The 14,619-nt window shown below is 40.8% G+C and overlaps 1 protein-coding gene across 3 annotated transcripts in view; it reads right to left on the reverse strand.

Annotated features, from left to right (window-relative positions):
* The window catches only part of RORA (RAR related orphan receptor A), a 188,385-nt gene that overhangs the window by 50,578 nt on the left and 123,188 nt on the right, over positions 1–14,619 (reverse strand). Inside the window, exon 2 of one of the 3 annotated variants that reach the window (XM_053595817.1) lies at positions 11,933–12,031. The exons of the other annotated variants lie outside the window; for them this stretch is intronic. Coding sequence (XP_053451792.1) covers positions 11,933–11,963 — 31 coding nt within the window. The 5' untranslated portion in view covers positions 11,964–12,031. The remainder of the gene's footprint in view (positions 1–11,932; positions 12,032–14,619) is intronic. 3 annotated transcript variants of the gene reach the window in all.

Below are 14,619 nucleotides of genomic sequence, written 5' to 3' on the forward strand. Positions count from 1 at the left end.
TAGACTGACTTATATGATTTTTTTTTAATCATTGGTTGCCAAAGTGCCTTCCTGATTTTCTAAGAAAAAGGGTACTGAGATGGAGAAGTCACCTCTTTATGAATGCTGTAATATGCAAAGTCACTGACCTAACTTTAAGTTGGTCTTGCTGGGGCATCATGAAAATGGCACGATTCCTACTTATTAACATAAGAAGCAGACACGTTACCCTTCGACATCCCAAACCTTGGTATTGAGTTGATAGCCTAACTCAACTGCTGCCACATGGTAGTCATTAAAGAAAAAGTCCTATACCTTATTAAACATGCCCCTTCTTAAAGGCTTTCAACTTGATTGTAATTTCTGCTGAAAACTTGCCAACTTTAAAAAAAAAAAATCACTTTTCAATAAAAAGTGTTGAACGTGTCTGCCAAACACATAAACAAACCTTAAACCACCAAGAGATCAAACATTTGCAAACTAAATCTAAAATAAGGCAAAATTGGAGTTTCGGAACTTTGACAATTTTCCTTCTGTCTTCATATATATAAAGCTTAGGTGAACAGGAGTTAAAACCCTGGGCCACAATGCCCCATCTGAATTCAGAGAAAGCTGAGCTGTGTGTACAGGAAATCTCTGAAGAATAAGGGTGCCAGCCACATCTTCTCACATGGCTTTCTGCGAGAGTGCAGTAAGTTCTGACAATGGGAGCGGAGTATTAATCCTTTGTAATATGTTTCCATCCCTGCTAGATGAAGCTTTCCAGAGAAACTGACTCACATTCCCTGACACATATGCATATTTGCTAAAAGCCAAATCCAAATGAGCACTTTTATCCCTCGACAGGGAAATTCTGTCAAATCAGAAAGGAAACAGATTTTTCATATAGAAAAACAGTGGGTGGCTTTGATTTTTAGATTTAGTTCTCTGTAGAATTCTATTTATGACACAGTAATGCACAAAATGTCTACATTTAAGACAATGTACTCTTTACGTCTTTTGGTAACTACTTGATAACCAACTTAAATCTTGAGTAAACAACCTAACCAGCAAGAGAAGAAGCTTCCTAATACTTCATTCTACTCATCTTCATACAATGGGTCAAATACTGAATGAATTCTCATTCCCCAAAAGATGTCCATACAAATCTCTTTTCCTTTTTTTTTTTTAATCTAACCCCCCCCCCCTTGCCTCTGCAAACAACAGAACATATTTGTATTAAGAGACTGTGGGTTATATGAAATCAGGGGCTAACACAAAGGGATAGTAACTGGCCATTTGGCCAATTATTCTCAGTTGGAATAAGGCCCCTTGGAGATTCTAGCATTAACTACAATTTTTAAAATATGTAGTCCTTGAAGATTTTTCTAGGAGCCTGGGGTCAGGAATATCTAACAAAAATCCTTCTCTTGAATTTCTCAGTGTGGGTTAAATGTCATTTCTTATCAGCAGGAAAGAGAATCCATTTATTTTGGTAAGTGATTAGACTATGCTCAAGGGAAATTCCTAATAACTTTTTTTTCCAACAATAGGTGTCCTTTATATAACTCTGGATAATACTAGACAAAAAAATATCATCTGACTTAATAGAACTGCGCCTAATCTTTCTGCGTGACCAACCTCACTCTAGATACTGATTCCTTTTTTCCCTTTAACGAGAACAATTACACCACATTTAAGTGAAGTCTTCCTTTGCTCACAGCTGAGAGCAATGGGGTCGGGGCTGTGCTTTTATCACTCAAAGTCTGTTTTTCACAACAGAAAAGAACATCTTTAAAACCAAATCAAATCTAGAGATCTTATCTAGTTTCTGCTCAACCAAAAACATCAGAATTACTCTTAACTACATTTCATGAGACAATCTACACAGTCGCCCCAAAATTCTCCCATGTAAGCCCAAGAGAGAGCTGCTCCATTTTCCAGCTGTCTTAACTTCACGTGTGACTTCACATAACCTCGCAGATTCTTAACAACCATTGATCACTAATTCCAATTGCACGATTTCCATGACCCCCCTCACTGTGCCACTATAAAACCCAGCTGAATGAAGTAAGATGTGCAGAAGTGGGTCAAAACAACAAGAATTCTGGTTAAGTCAGAAAAACTTACCAGGCAGCAAAGGCAGCCATTGCTTCTTCCCACCTAGTCTGGATGGTTTATGAAGATCCGCTTATTGAAAGGGAGATTGTATCATTTAAGAAATATTCCCCAACCAAATAAACTTTAGATTTATGGCAAAAGATTGGAAATAACTTGTAACAGTAAACACTGAAAATCCATTTACATCCTTCAGTGGTTCTCGACCTTCCTAAGGCCGTGATGTATTTTCATTGTTACAAAAGGGTCACGACCCACAGGTTAAGAACCGCTGCTCTGTATCAAGTCACAGAAAACTAAAAAGACAACACATCCATGTCACATGGACACTGCTGTGACACAAAAACTTTCTTAGTCGGGGGCGGCGCCTGTGGCTCAAGGAGTAGGGTGCCGGTCCCATATGCCGGAGGTAGGCAGGTGCAACCTAGCCCTGGCCAAAAACCAAAAACCAAAAAAAAAAACAAACAAAAAAACTTTCTTAGTCCACAGGTCATTTTTTTTGGGGGGGGGGTCCTTCTATACAGACAAGGAGTTTAGCAGCTTTAGTTCTAATGCAGAGGCCTAATATGAGAAATAACACAGCCCACAGCCCATATCCCCAATCCATCCACCTCTATGTTGTTTTCCATTTCAAAAAGGTCCCCCTAGAATTAACTTGAGAGAGTAGAGCTTTGGACAAGAGACCAGGGAAGGGTCTGGTTTTTATTAAAAACCACAAGCAAATGACTTAGGCTTGCCAGAAACTGGAGTGTAGATGTTGTCGTATTAATCATTTTAAGACTGTAAGATCTTAAAGAATTAGCGACCAACTAATCTATTAGTTTCTCCACCATCAATTTCCAGGACATAGCCAATAACATCTAAACAATAGTTACAGCAAGTTCTAAGCCTTCAAAAATTTTGCAGATGTATTTTTGGATTACAGCTTAATGGTGTCTTTTAAAATTCTTTGCAATCTGGACTTTAATAAACAAAAGCAATGCAACCTAATTGTATCCTCATATTAATCTGAAATTCTAAAAAAGTTATCTTTTATAATGCTTTTCTAAGATAACCAGTTCAGCCAGGCATAGGAATGACCAACCTAAGATTTCATTGTTCATTTTTTTTTTTTTTTACTCTCTCTCAAAAAGCAGAATCTTTGAACTTGCTGATTAAAGGAACATTTCCATTCTTAATTATAAGCTCAACCAGAAAATGGATAGTAATATTTGCTGATAGTTGAAGCACAGTTGTTTCTGTACCTAGTCCCCGGGGGAAACAGTGGGAACTGGTAGCTATTTCTTAGAAGGAAAGGGGCAGATAAAAAAGGCAGCAGAGCCTTGGGGATTTAAGTGGTTGTGAGACATAAGGAGAAAAAATGCTCTGGACCAAGCTAAGAGATTGTCAGATTTATTTTAAGAAGGTCTGACATCTGAGCATCAATTCACACACTATAACACCAAATAAATATCATTTTTTTCTCAATGAAAGGAAATGTATGGCCTGGATGTTTATCTTGAAGCTAATTATTTTTATGTAAGCCATGCACTAGAGGCGAGGTTAAGTACACGCTAGTTGTGTAAAGATGTCAAAACAAGGCACACCACGCAGTCTTTCCTATTCCATTTTCAGCTTTGGCTCCTGGAGTCCAAGGCGCTTCCTTTGCCTGCAGAGACAAACATTTCAGATGACATTCTAATGCTTCCCTGGACACGGTCCTATCAGCCATCTAGTGTGTAGTAATGGGTAACACTGTCATTTAAGATAGGTTGAGTGAGTGAGTGTGACAGTATTACCAGAATAAGTAAATCTTTCTAATTTGCAGTAAAAGTGTACCATTCGCACACTTTGGTGCTACTTCCATGTGGCAAGGTTTTGAAATCCATTTCGTAAGTGGTGGCAGCACATTTCATAGCGGATGGAAACACACTCTCACTGTGAACAGCTGCTATGGGCACATCTTACTGTCACAGCCAGAACTTGGAATAGCAGGTCCTTTTTAATGCCAATGGCTGCTACCATCTTAAATTGTAACACAGGCATACACATCACCCTTGCCACCCACAACACACACCACACGTGCGTTCACACCACACCACACTCACACACATACCACAGATACACCCCCCCCACACACACACACACGTACAGCACACACACTCACGCCCAGGTCCCTTTGGCTGCAAGTGCTACCAACACTTGCTGAGAACTTGCATGACTGGCACCAGGGACACTAGGAGGGTACACAGCACCCACGAGTACATTTGATCTTATTCCATTAGTGTTACTGCATATGAATCTTAGAAGAAAGGAGAGAGTTGAGTACAGCCTTGAGGGTAAAGCACAGAGATTCACTTTGCATACTCTAGCCGGTGCGCCCAACCTTTTGGCTTCTCTGAGCCACATTGGAAGAAGAAGAGCTGTTCTGGGCCACACATTAAATACACAAACACTAACAAAAGCTGATGAACAAAACAAAAAGGTTCATGTATAATTTTCATGATATCCGCCACCACAGATAAGCAAAACAGACCTCAAATAATCTGTATGTGGCCTGTGGGCTGCAGGGTGAATTCCTGCCCTGTCACTTACTGGCTATGTGAACTTGGGTGCTTTTTTTTTTTTTTTTTTTTTGAGACAAAGTCTCACTCTATTGCCCTGGGTAGAGTGTCGTGGCGTCATTGCTCACAGCAACTTCAAACTCTTGGGCTCTAGGAAACCTCTTGCCTCAGCCTCCCAAGTAGCTGGGACTACAGGACCTTGCTACCATACCCAGGTATTTTTAGAGATGAGGTCTTGCTCTGGCTCAGGCTGGTCTCAAACCTGTGAGCTCAGGCAATCCACCCACCTCGGCCTCCCAGAGTGCTGGGATTATAGGCGTGAGCCATTGCGCCTGGGCTCTTGGGTGCTTTCTTAATCTCCTTATGCCTCAGTTTCCTTATCTGTAAAATGGTTCTTTCCTCATTATTATAAGTACAAGTGCCTATAAAGTCAGTGCCCTGCACATAGTAAGCGCTCAATAAATGTTAGCGGGGGTCATCACCACCTATCTTTTCAGAATGCAGGGTTTGGCAGGGGCTGTAGGTGGAGTGGAGGGAATAAACCAGAAAAATGAAGCAGGAGAAAGGACATTCTATTCCTTTTCTATACAGACAAGGAGTTTCGCAGCTTTAGTTCTAACGCCGAGGCCTAATATGAGAAATAACACCAAACAAGTACAAGGCATGACTGAAAGAATCCAATGCTCCTTCCAGGGTAAGGCCACAGCGAGGGGCAGGAGGAGAGGGCCTCGCAGGCTGTGTGGTGAAGTGGGGGAAGACTGCCCCCAAAGGAGCAAAATTTCATGGAACACCTGCCACACTTTCTGACCATCTTTCTCTAGGGCTCAGCTTCCTCATCTATTCTAGATAATCTTCCAGGCCTGGTCCTGCTCTATTTTACTGTAAGAAGGTTATATTACAGTATAATTCTATATCATTATATAAAAGATAAAGATTAAGAGCATGTGGGACTGTCATTTCCCCAATAGGAGGGACACATTTTTATGGCAAAAGCCAACAAGCATCATCTAGTCAGGAAAAAGGAGGGGGAAAACTAGAAGAGGAGCCCACCTGATTATAATTTTTTTCCATTTTCATTGCATTTTGGTTTAGAAAAGGGAACACGATGAAATGTTCTCTTTACGGTCCAGAGTAAAAGTTCTGGCAGAATCCTGTTTCTATACACTTACACCCATCATTGTTTTTTTGCCTTGTTTTAAAAATAACATTTACCACTATCAATCAAAGAGAATGTTTTTCATTACAGAAGAGATAGGGAAACACAATGATAATGTGGTATTGATGGAAAAGGAAAGATTTTTTTTTTCCTTCAAAGTAAACAATTTTAATTGAATGTGCTGGGATAGAGCTAGGTTGCTTTTATTTCCTTCTCTCTTCAAAAGGCACTAATTATGCACTTTTGCTTTAAATCAATAGAGGCAAAGCCCACGACAGGTAGCTTCAGTCGTGAAAATCTATTTCCTATTGTAATTAATTTTTCAAAACAAAAGCCTTTCCATCAGCAAAGCAGTTGAGGACTTCAAGCTACATATATGGTTTCCACTTATCATTCAACTGTGTTAGATATCAAGGACCAAGTCCATGGCCAATGCAAAAACCATCAAGACAGAGAGGTAACTTCTGAGGCATGCCCTGGTGGAGACACGAGAGGGTTCTCATCAGACAAGAGCCTTTCCTGTGGGGTCGGGGGAGCCAACGTCTACAGGGATGGCTAGGCTCAAGTCAGTGTTCAAGGAAGACCAACCTACCTACTCACCACGACTTGCCCTGATTTTGCCACCGAAAACAATTCTAAGAAATGGAGCTTAAAAAAAAAAAAAAATTGAGGTTTTAAAAAAATTATTTGAATAAATGTCAAATTTCCAAATTAAAATTCTGAATGGGACAGGATTTTTTTCAGGTGTGTAACCTTTTGTATGTTTGTTTTAAAAACCAGCCACACCTCAAACAAACCTGCCAATAATGAGAGGAATGGCTAGCTCTTGTAAGGAATTATTATTCATTTAAAATATCCTTTAAAATATGTCACCAGGATAAGTTTATTCAGTCCTTACCCATCCCCACCCTCCAAAATAAACAGTAATATTTCTATTACAGCCAACTGCTTGTTCTTAGAATCAGCCTTATGAGCTGTCAGACTAGATGCACTGACCACCGCAGCAAGTAACACCTTCAGTAGCAAAGCAGGTAATTCTACCAGAGAAGTATCGGTTGATTTCAACAATGTTCCTTGAGAGTGAATTAGTGTGTGTCTATCAGAGGAGGATCAAGCCTTTTCTCCCTTCTGGTCTGTTGAGGGAAATGGTACTAAAGAGGTGTACTTTATTGTCTAATTAGACAATTTGACATTTTTGAGTAAATCTATATTTTCTTTTCTTCCTCATTTTTGATGTTCAGGCATTGCTAATTAATTTCTAAGAATGTCTTGTTTGGATGCAATTTTATGAATATTCTTTGAGTACACTTAAGGTACTTTTCAAAAACATAATATCCTTGATAAAGGCAGGTGGGATCCCAGGAACAGCGATAGCAATGATTTTAAAAGGTCTAGGTGATTTTTATATTGCATCATCCCAGGGACCTTTCAGGAAGAGTTCAAATGGAACAAAACCAGCCTTTAAAAGTGGTGATTGGGTTGCCTTCAGGCTGACCCGTGACAGGGAGACACAGGAGTAGGGAACCATCAATCCCACCTAATACCAGAGTTTTTCACTCTTCAACACTGACACACAGCCGTGTAGGCGTCTCCACCACTGCTGGTATTGCCAGCCCCCACTTTTTATATAACAAAAGAATGAGGACCAAGAAAGGATTTACATAGGAGAAAATGAAAAACTCCAAGGGTCAAGTAATACATTTCCTAAACTAGTAATATATTTTAGTATCCTAGGAATTTTATATAGTATCGGTTGTTTTTGAGTGAATCTTTAGGCTAGCTATTGAGAGTAATTGCTAAACTTCGGGAACATAGCAGTGGGTATAAATGGCCAGGGGGTCCAGGGGTTGAGATCCTGAGCGGCTTCTCCAGGAATACTGCCATTCATTTAACTCCAGGGCAGCCATTTTTCCCTATTTGCAGAAAAGCCAAAACAATCCCCAGGAGCAGGGCAAAGAGGAGAATAAGTAGCAGCTTCTTCGTAGTATTCAGTAGCTTCCTATAAACCTGAAGAAATAAAACAGTCAGAGAGCCCATTTTTACATTCCAAACACACCACACTGTGGACTAGAATGAGACAACCACAGTCCCCAAGGACTTCTTGTGAGGACAGCTTCCCTGTCACAACTGAAATTTAGATCAAACTCCCCAGCCAACCCTCGCCTGCAAACAGGGAATTCTGTGTCACTGCAGGAAAAGCACCAAAGGCGCCAAGCTGCCCTGTGACCAAATTCAGGCGCATCTTAGAGATTTCTGAACTGGTGGCTGAAGTCAAAATCGCGCTGTGATTACTATCAGATTACGACAATGAAAGTCACCACTCTGTGGTCCCCTCGGGCAGGAGTTTCCCTTGTGCTCTCCCTGAGTTCAGCTTCCCACACTCGCTGCTTGCTGTATAATTGCCAGTCAGGGGAGCAGTCATTCTGATACAACCGAAAGTGTGTCTGCTCAAGAGTGGGTAGTCTGGATAGCTGACGCTGGCTGTGTGCGTGCAGATGCGCCCACACGGTGGCAAATGACAGCCTCTGAATGTCCTTTTTGTTGTCATTATCTGTGCCATTAATTTTCTGAAAGAAAGAAAACTACTGGCCAGTACCTTCTTCCAACAAAATCACTGGCCTTGGCCTTTGCACCAAAATGAAGATGAAACTTCAAAGTCCTGATGTTGTCACTGCCACAAACTACTCAGAGCTGCTTCTTTTGTAACTGCTTTCAGTGCCAAGGAGATGAGAAAGACACATCTGTCACTTTCTGGTCCCTCCTCCTTGCTTTTTTTTTTTTTTTAATAAAAGGAAAATGGCCTGGTCTGGTTTCATTATTTACCTTTTCCAGCACATCAACTGTTGGTTATTTTTCAAATATCAGGCTTACTTTTCTGGCAGTAGCACGGCCACTATGGAGAATATTAAAACATTACTAAAGGAGGTGAAAGTCCTTCCAGAAGAGAAATTACATATTAGCTTTTGGCAGGGACAGCCTCACTGGCTCAGATGTTTGGCCTCCCCAGTTGACTGCTCTGAAGGGGGTAACGTTCACGAGGAAGTATACCTCCTAGTACATTTGTTAAAATGAAATCAGCCTCATCACCTAATAACATAAATGCCTTTGGGAGGAAATTCTAGGTTCTCGTATTTCTGACGATACTGCTCCATGAGGGTGGACTTGGTGGAAATTAGGCTTTTGTTACCCACCACTGCTGCGTTAAAATATCCTGTCTGATGTCATGCTCTGAAACAAACTAAGTTGCTTGCTACGACTACCTACATGTAAATTAGAAAATTATATGACACAGAATCTAATACAGCCTGTAGCTGGGACATAGGTTATTATTGAAAGTAGTTGTCGGCATGGTTTCTGGTTTCACAGTAAAAGAAGATGACTTGAAAGGCCTCAGTGGTTTTGATGCTCTTCTGAAATGAAAACATTCCATGAGTGTATAGCGCTGGGCTGTCATTAATGTCAGCCAAGCACAAACGCTGTCTCCACGTACACGGCCACCACTTTCCGCCGAGACCATGACTTTCCACTCTCTGGCGTCTTGGGTGTTGTGCTCATCCTTTTCCAAAAAGGAATCTTTGGGCAATTCATTCTGGATGATCCAACACACACAAGCCTCTTAAATGAATCAATGAATAAATGGCCTGAATTTGCTAAAGTCAGGCAATAATGTCCATGGGAGAATGTGTTCCTTTCCAAGACACCTTGTAAGTCGGGGATGGGATCTCCAAGCTTTGGGAGGCACGAAGCACAGATACTACACCTCAGTGGTAGTTGGTTCAAAGTAAACCAAACTTTGGATACAAATACCAGAGCTGCTTTACATCGCTCGTTGATAGACACAGTTTCACAAGGCCTTGTTGAAAAAAGTAGGGAAAATCTTTGGCATTCTTCGTATGTTTGAGGCTACGTGTCACCCTTTCAGCTCTGTGTCTGTTGTGTGATTACATCACGAACAGGCAGCAAAACACCACATTTCCCCCCAAAGGTAGGAGGAAGGAAGAATTAGGCATTCTTGTTGGGTGGAATGAAGGGTACAACATTACAAAACAGAGTTGCCATCCCCTCGCTTGCTCCCTGCAATCCAGCTGAGCACAGAAGAGAAGGAAATAAAGCTATCTTCTTAGAGAGAGAGTGAGCGCTAGGAGTAATATGGACTGTCATGTCACCAGAGGTTACTGGTTGCTGCTGTCACTTTCCTGCCCCCATCCGTTGCCCATGAATTGGTTTATGAGACAAAGAAACCCTCGGAGAACAGGCTAAATACAAAACAGCATTTACTATAGTTTTGGGTTTCAAATGCCTATAAGTACTAAACTTTGGATGACAAAATATTTTGCAGTTTCTCAGGCTATCATGTTTGTCATATTTTCTATGGTGATGGTGTACCATTTTTCATAACACTTTTTTACGACAACGATTTTTAAACACCAAGGTAAACTGTCACAGAAAGATTGCCTGGGGATCGGTGGGGAGGCGGGGCGGAGAGGGAGTGGGAATGCAGGAATATCTGGTAATACTAATACGGCAATCTTTTTACTTCCCCCATTTTCTCTGCTTTCAATTATAAATTCTGACTGCATTGTTACTCTCCACTCTGTCCCACCCAATCTGCAAAACATAAAATCCATGTTTTATTTTTTGCACTATAAAATAGCCATAATTGGATGCCAGTGGTTCTCAAGTCCTGCTTTGTGTATAAAGTGTCTGATTTTTTTTTTTTTCTGGCCATCCTTAAATCGCAAGGAAAACATAGCTCATTTCATGAAATAAAATATAAGTGATATTTTAAAACTAAATGGCCAAAGATGTACTTGTTTATAGACGAGCTGCTTCTGACCTTGTAAAAACTATAGGAGAGGAACGCCTAAGACTTGACATTTAGCTGGGAATTTTTTTTTTCTGTTTCTTTTCATGATTTTATTTTATTTTTTTCTGAAATGGAACCATGATACAAGCCACATTTATTGATGGAATAAACAAGTGAAAAGTTATGCTGCGGTATAACCCATCTAAGTAACAACAACAAACAAATCACTCTGCCGATGAGTTGTTCTTGTCTGGGTTCTAAATTTCTCTTACTGTGCTTGAATGGGATGCCCTGTTTTTCAAGTACTCTCAGCTTTGGTGAACTCAATTCACCCTAGTTTTATCTTCCATGATTTTGTGGGAATTTTAATGTTTTCAGTTGTTCTTATCAACTCCGAACACATTCATCTAAAAATAATGTTTCAAAGCCACAACATGTACAATTTGTTATCAGTGGTTTCTCCCTTTAGTGCTCACCAAAAAATATTTAAACAAAAAAAAATTTTTTTTTCTTTTCTTTGCATTAGCATCATGCGTGGAAAACGTAGACGTGAAACCAGTTTACAGTCATCCTTATTTGGGCATGAAAGGGATTAAAGTTATTGTCAGCATATATGGGGATCAGCTTTCATTGGAAAAGAATGAAATCTTTTCTGACACATCTGCTTCCCTAAGAACACTCAGAAAAAGATGTAAACAGAGGTTTATATGAGCACACACATAATGACTCCCAAAAGAGACGATGATGAGCATAAAGGATGCTACCTTAATTCTAAAGTAAAAAACTCAAGCAATGACTGGCTGAATTCATACGGCAAAAATCACACCAAAAACAGGGACACAGAAATGAATTTTCAGTGGCGTGAAATCCTTATCACTCTTATAGAAAACAAAAGGAGTATTCTGCAGAGCCATGCTGGCTTGGCTGTTCTTAGGCTAGGTAAGTTTGTGCAGAAAATTCATTGTGTGGCCCGCTTGACTTTCATCTGCACTAAACTAAACCGACTTTAGAAGAACACAAGTCAGCGATAAAGTAAGTAATGTCTTTTCATCTTTTAGATTTCTGCACGAGTTTACAGGATTCCATAGTGAAATCAGTTAAGTAATATCTACAGCTTTAATACATACAAGGAATGTGCGATACATTAGCATAACCACGGAGAATATACACGTTATCTATATGCATTCACATTTAGCATCTGGAAATTACTGGTGAGAGTGATTCAGTGCCCTTGCCTGTTGTTTTGATACTCTCCTGTTTTTTAAGCAAGAGGAAATGTATACTGCCTTTACCACTCTGACCTCAATACGGAGTAAAATGACAGATAACAAGTAGAAGCTAGTCACTTACACAAGTACGTGATTTTGATGCTGTGGCTCATTTTGCTCCCTGCTCAGGTCTCACATCCTGGTCAGCAGAGGTGGCTGATTTAGTTAAAACTTGCTGTTTCTAAGGTTTAAGAAATTAAAAATATTTTGGGAATATGAAGGGCCATCTTTGTTGTTATCTGATTAACAACGTCATTAACAGTCCGTTTCCTACACTAACTGTCCTCAGGAAGGAAAGGTAAAAAGACTTAGAATAATTTTCCCGGCTGTTCCACAATGGTACCTCACTACCATCCTCCTTCCTGGGACAATAAAGGCAGAGGCACACAGTTTTGGTTGTTTTATGTACAGAGCTAATGGAGCCTTTTGAATCATTCAATTCCAGACCTGTAAAGACCTCTGTGATGACCAGCTCGAACCCCTTTCTTTCCAGCCAAGGCAACTGAGGCTTGGAGAGGTAACGTGACTATCACCAGGTTACCAATCTGGGGTGAGACTGAGGGGATCCTGCCACCCACACTTGCTCACTCTCCCAGTGTCTGTCTTTTCAAGTAAGTTTATCCCAACCTCCCCATTTCACAGATGGAAATACAGAACCAAAGTCAGCAGAAATGATTCACTGAGGGGGAATTGGCAGAGGTCTGTTTGTTAGGGTAGCAGGTTGAGCCTTGACAGCTGCAGGGGGCCTGACCTTGAGGACACAGGCCGTTCATGTTCACGTGGTGGTGCTAGGAAGCGGCAGTGAGCTTCAGCACTGCACGCTGAATGCTGGGCAGTTGTGGGTGGAGGGAGTTTTTGCAGAGAGGCAGTCTCCAGACGATTGGGTAAATGACAGTGGTGCCAAGGAGGACTACTACACTAAAATTACACTGTCTCCACTCCATGTTCTCCCTCACCTCAGTCCTTAGCCACATGTGTGCTGTAGTCACAAGTGAGATACAGAAGCCTCACTTGCCTTTTAAAAAGTCTCCCCTTAATATTTGTTCTGGGTCCATAGGATATCAAAAACCAGAGGCATCCCTAGCCCTGTCTCCTCGAGTCACTGCTGTGAATATCTGCATCATTCTTCACGGCACTTATCACTCCCTGGAACACTATGTATTTATTAGCTATCTCCACACATTTAGAATAAGACACGCAGGGCAAGAGCTGTCCTTCTCCCTCACCCTATATTCCCAGTGCCTGCCTCAGAGCCTGACACACAGCAGGGGCACCAAAGGAATGAATAAATTGGGGAATCCTACCGCCTGCTTCTAGCAATGTAATCTCTATTACTCTAGAGTGGAATCAAAGGGTTATTAAGGATATCCAACGACAGCCCTAGGCATTTCCTTCTAGCATGGAAATTCGATGGCAGGAACAAAAAAAATTAAAGTATTCCTACTTTATCATAAAATGAAACAAACAAAAAAATCAGTTGGGGCAGGCCGTTTCTTCTGAATACATTTATTAGAGCTTATGAACCAAAGATGCCAAAGGAATTCACAGGACTAAAACAAAAGGTTGGAGGGTATGGGAGGATGAGGGAGGCTCTCATGGTGAGAAAGGTAGTAACTACCCTTCTGACATCTAGGGCTGGGTTATAAGCCATCAGCACACAGATGTTCACATGTGCGCTGTTAGATGCCAAAGAGTGACGTTACAGATAGACCTGGGGCCAAGTGCTACCCTGTTTCCCCTAAAATAAGACATCCTCCGAAAATAAGACCTACTTACAGGAAAGATAAGACATCCCCTGAAAATAAAACCTAGCGCATCTTTGGGAGCACACCTTAAAATAAGACACTGTCTTATTTTCAGGGAAACAGGGTAGTTCTGCCACTTACTAGCTCTGTGATCACAGGCAAGTTAATTAACTTCTCCAACCCTCTATTTCCTAATTTGTATCATGGAGATGACAGTAACTAGCTTGCAGGGCTCAAATGCAGGGTTCAAAATACTTTTCTATGTAAGCAACTGGCTCAGTGCCAGATATACAACGGATATACAACGGTAACTGCTATTACTATTATTACATGTGTATGAGCTATTGGTGTTTTTATTTGATCCCTGGTAACACTCAATGATCAAAATTAATTTCCATCTGCTTTTTGGAACTGGGATTATCCTGGAATTACTATAAAGTCAAGATGGCAAGTTTCAGTTTACATTCCAAGTTTGAGCAATTTCCAGTGAATGCCTAGGGGCTTGGTTGAGATGGATTGTGCTGGGATTGACTGTGCTTTGTGCCAAGGGTCTGGGGTCAAGCTCATTAGCTTTGATATGAGCACTGATAAACCTCTTGAAGGAGTATCATAGAGACTAACAGCTATTTTAATATTATATAGCCAAGCATAGAGAAATGGAAAGAATGGGCTAAGATTCAGACCCCCTAGACTCTAATTTTAGCACCTGACTGGTGAGTGGATCAGAATACGCTATCCCAAAGTATGACACTTTAACATAAGAATTATTGTGAACTTAAAGCAGTTGAGAAACAGCAGAAAAAGCTCTCTACCCTCTTCCTGTCTGCTTGAAGGCAGGGCATTTATTTCCCTTTTTTAAGGTGCTCCTCCTCTCCAATTCCATTCCCAAAGAGGAGACACTTCTTATCACTAGAGGCGGGCACTGACTTAAATCTGCAAAAGCAAACCTTCCTGAAACAACCCTCATCATCCATTAGTTCCCCTATATACTTACCTTCCCACAATTTACTGCCCCTAGAAGCCC

This window comes from Nycticebus coucang, chromosome 6 (assembly GCF_027406575.1).
Source record: "Nycticebus coucang isolate mNycCou1 chromosome 6, mNycCou1.pri, whole genome shotgun sequence".
In the NCBI taxonomy this organism is placed as follows: domain Eukaryota; kingdom Metazoa; phylum Chordata; class Mammalia; order Primates; family Lorisidae; genus Nycticebus; species Nycticebus coucang.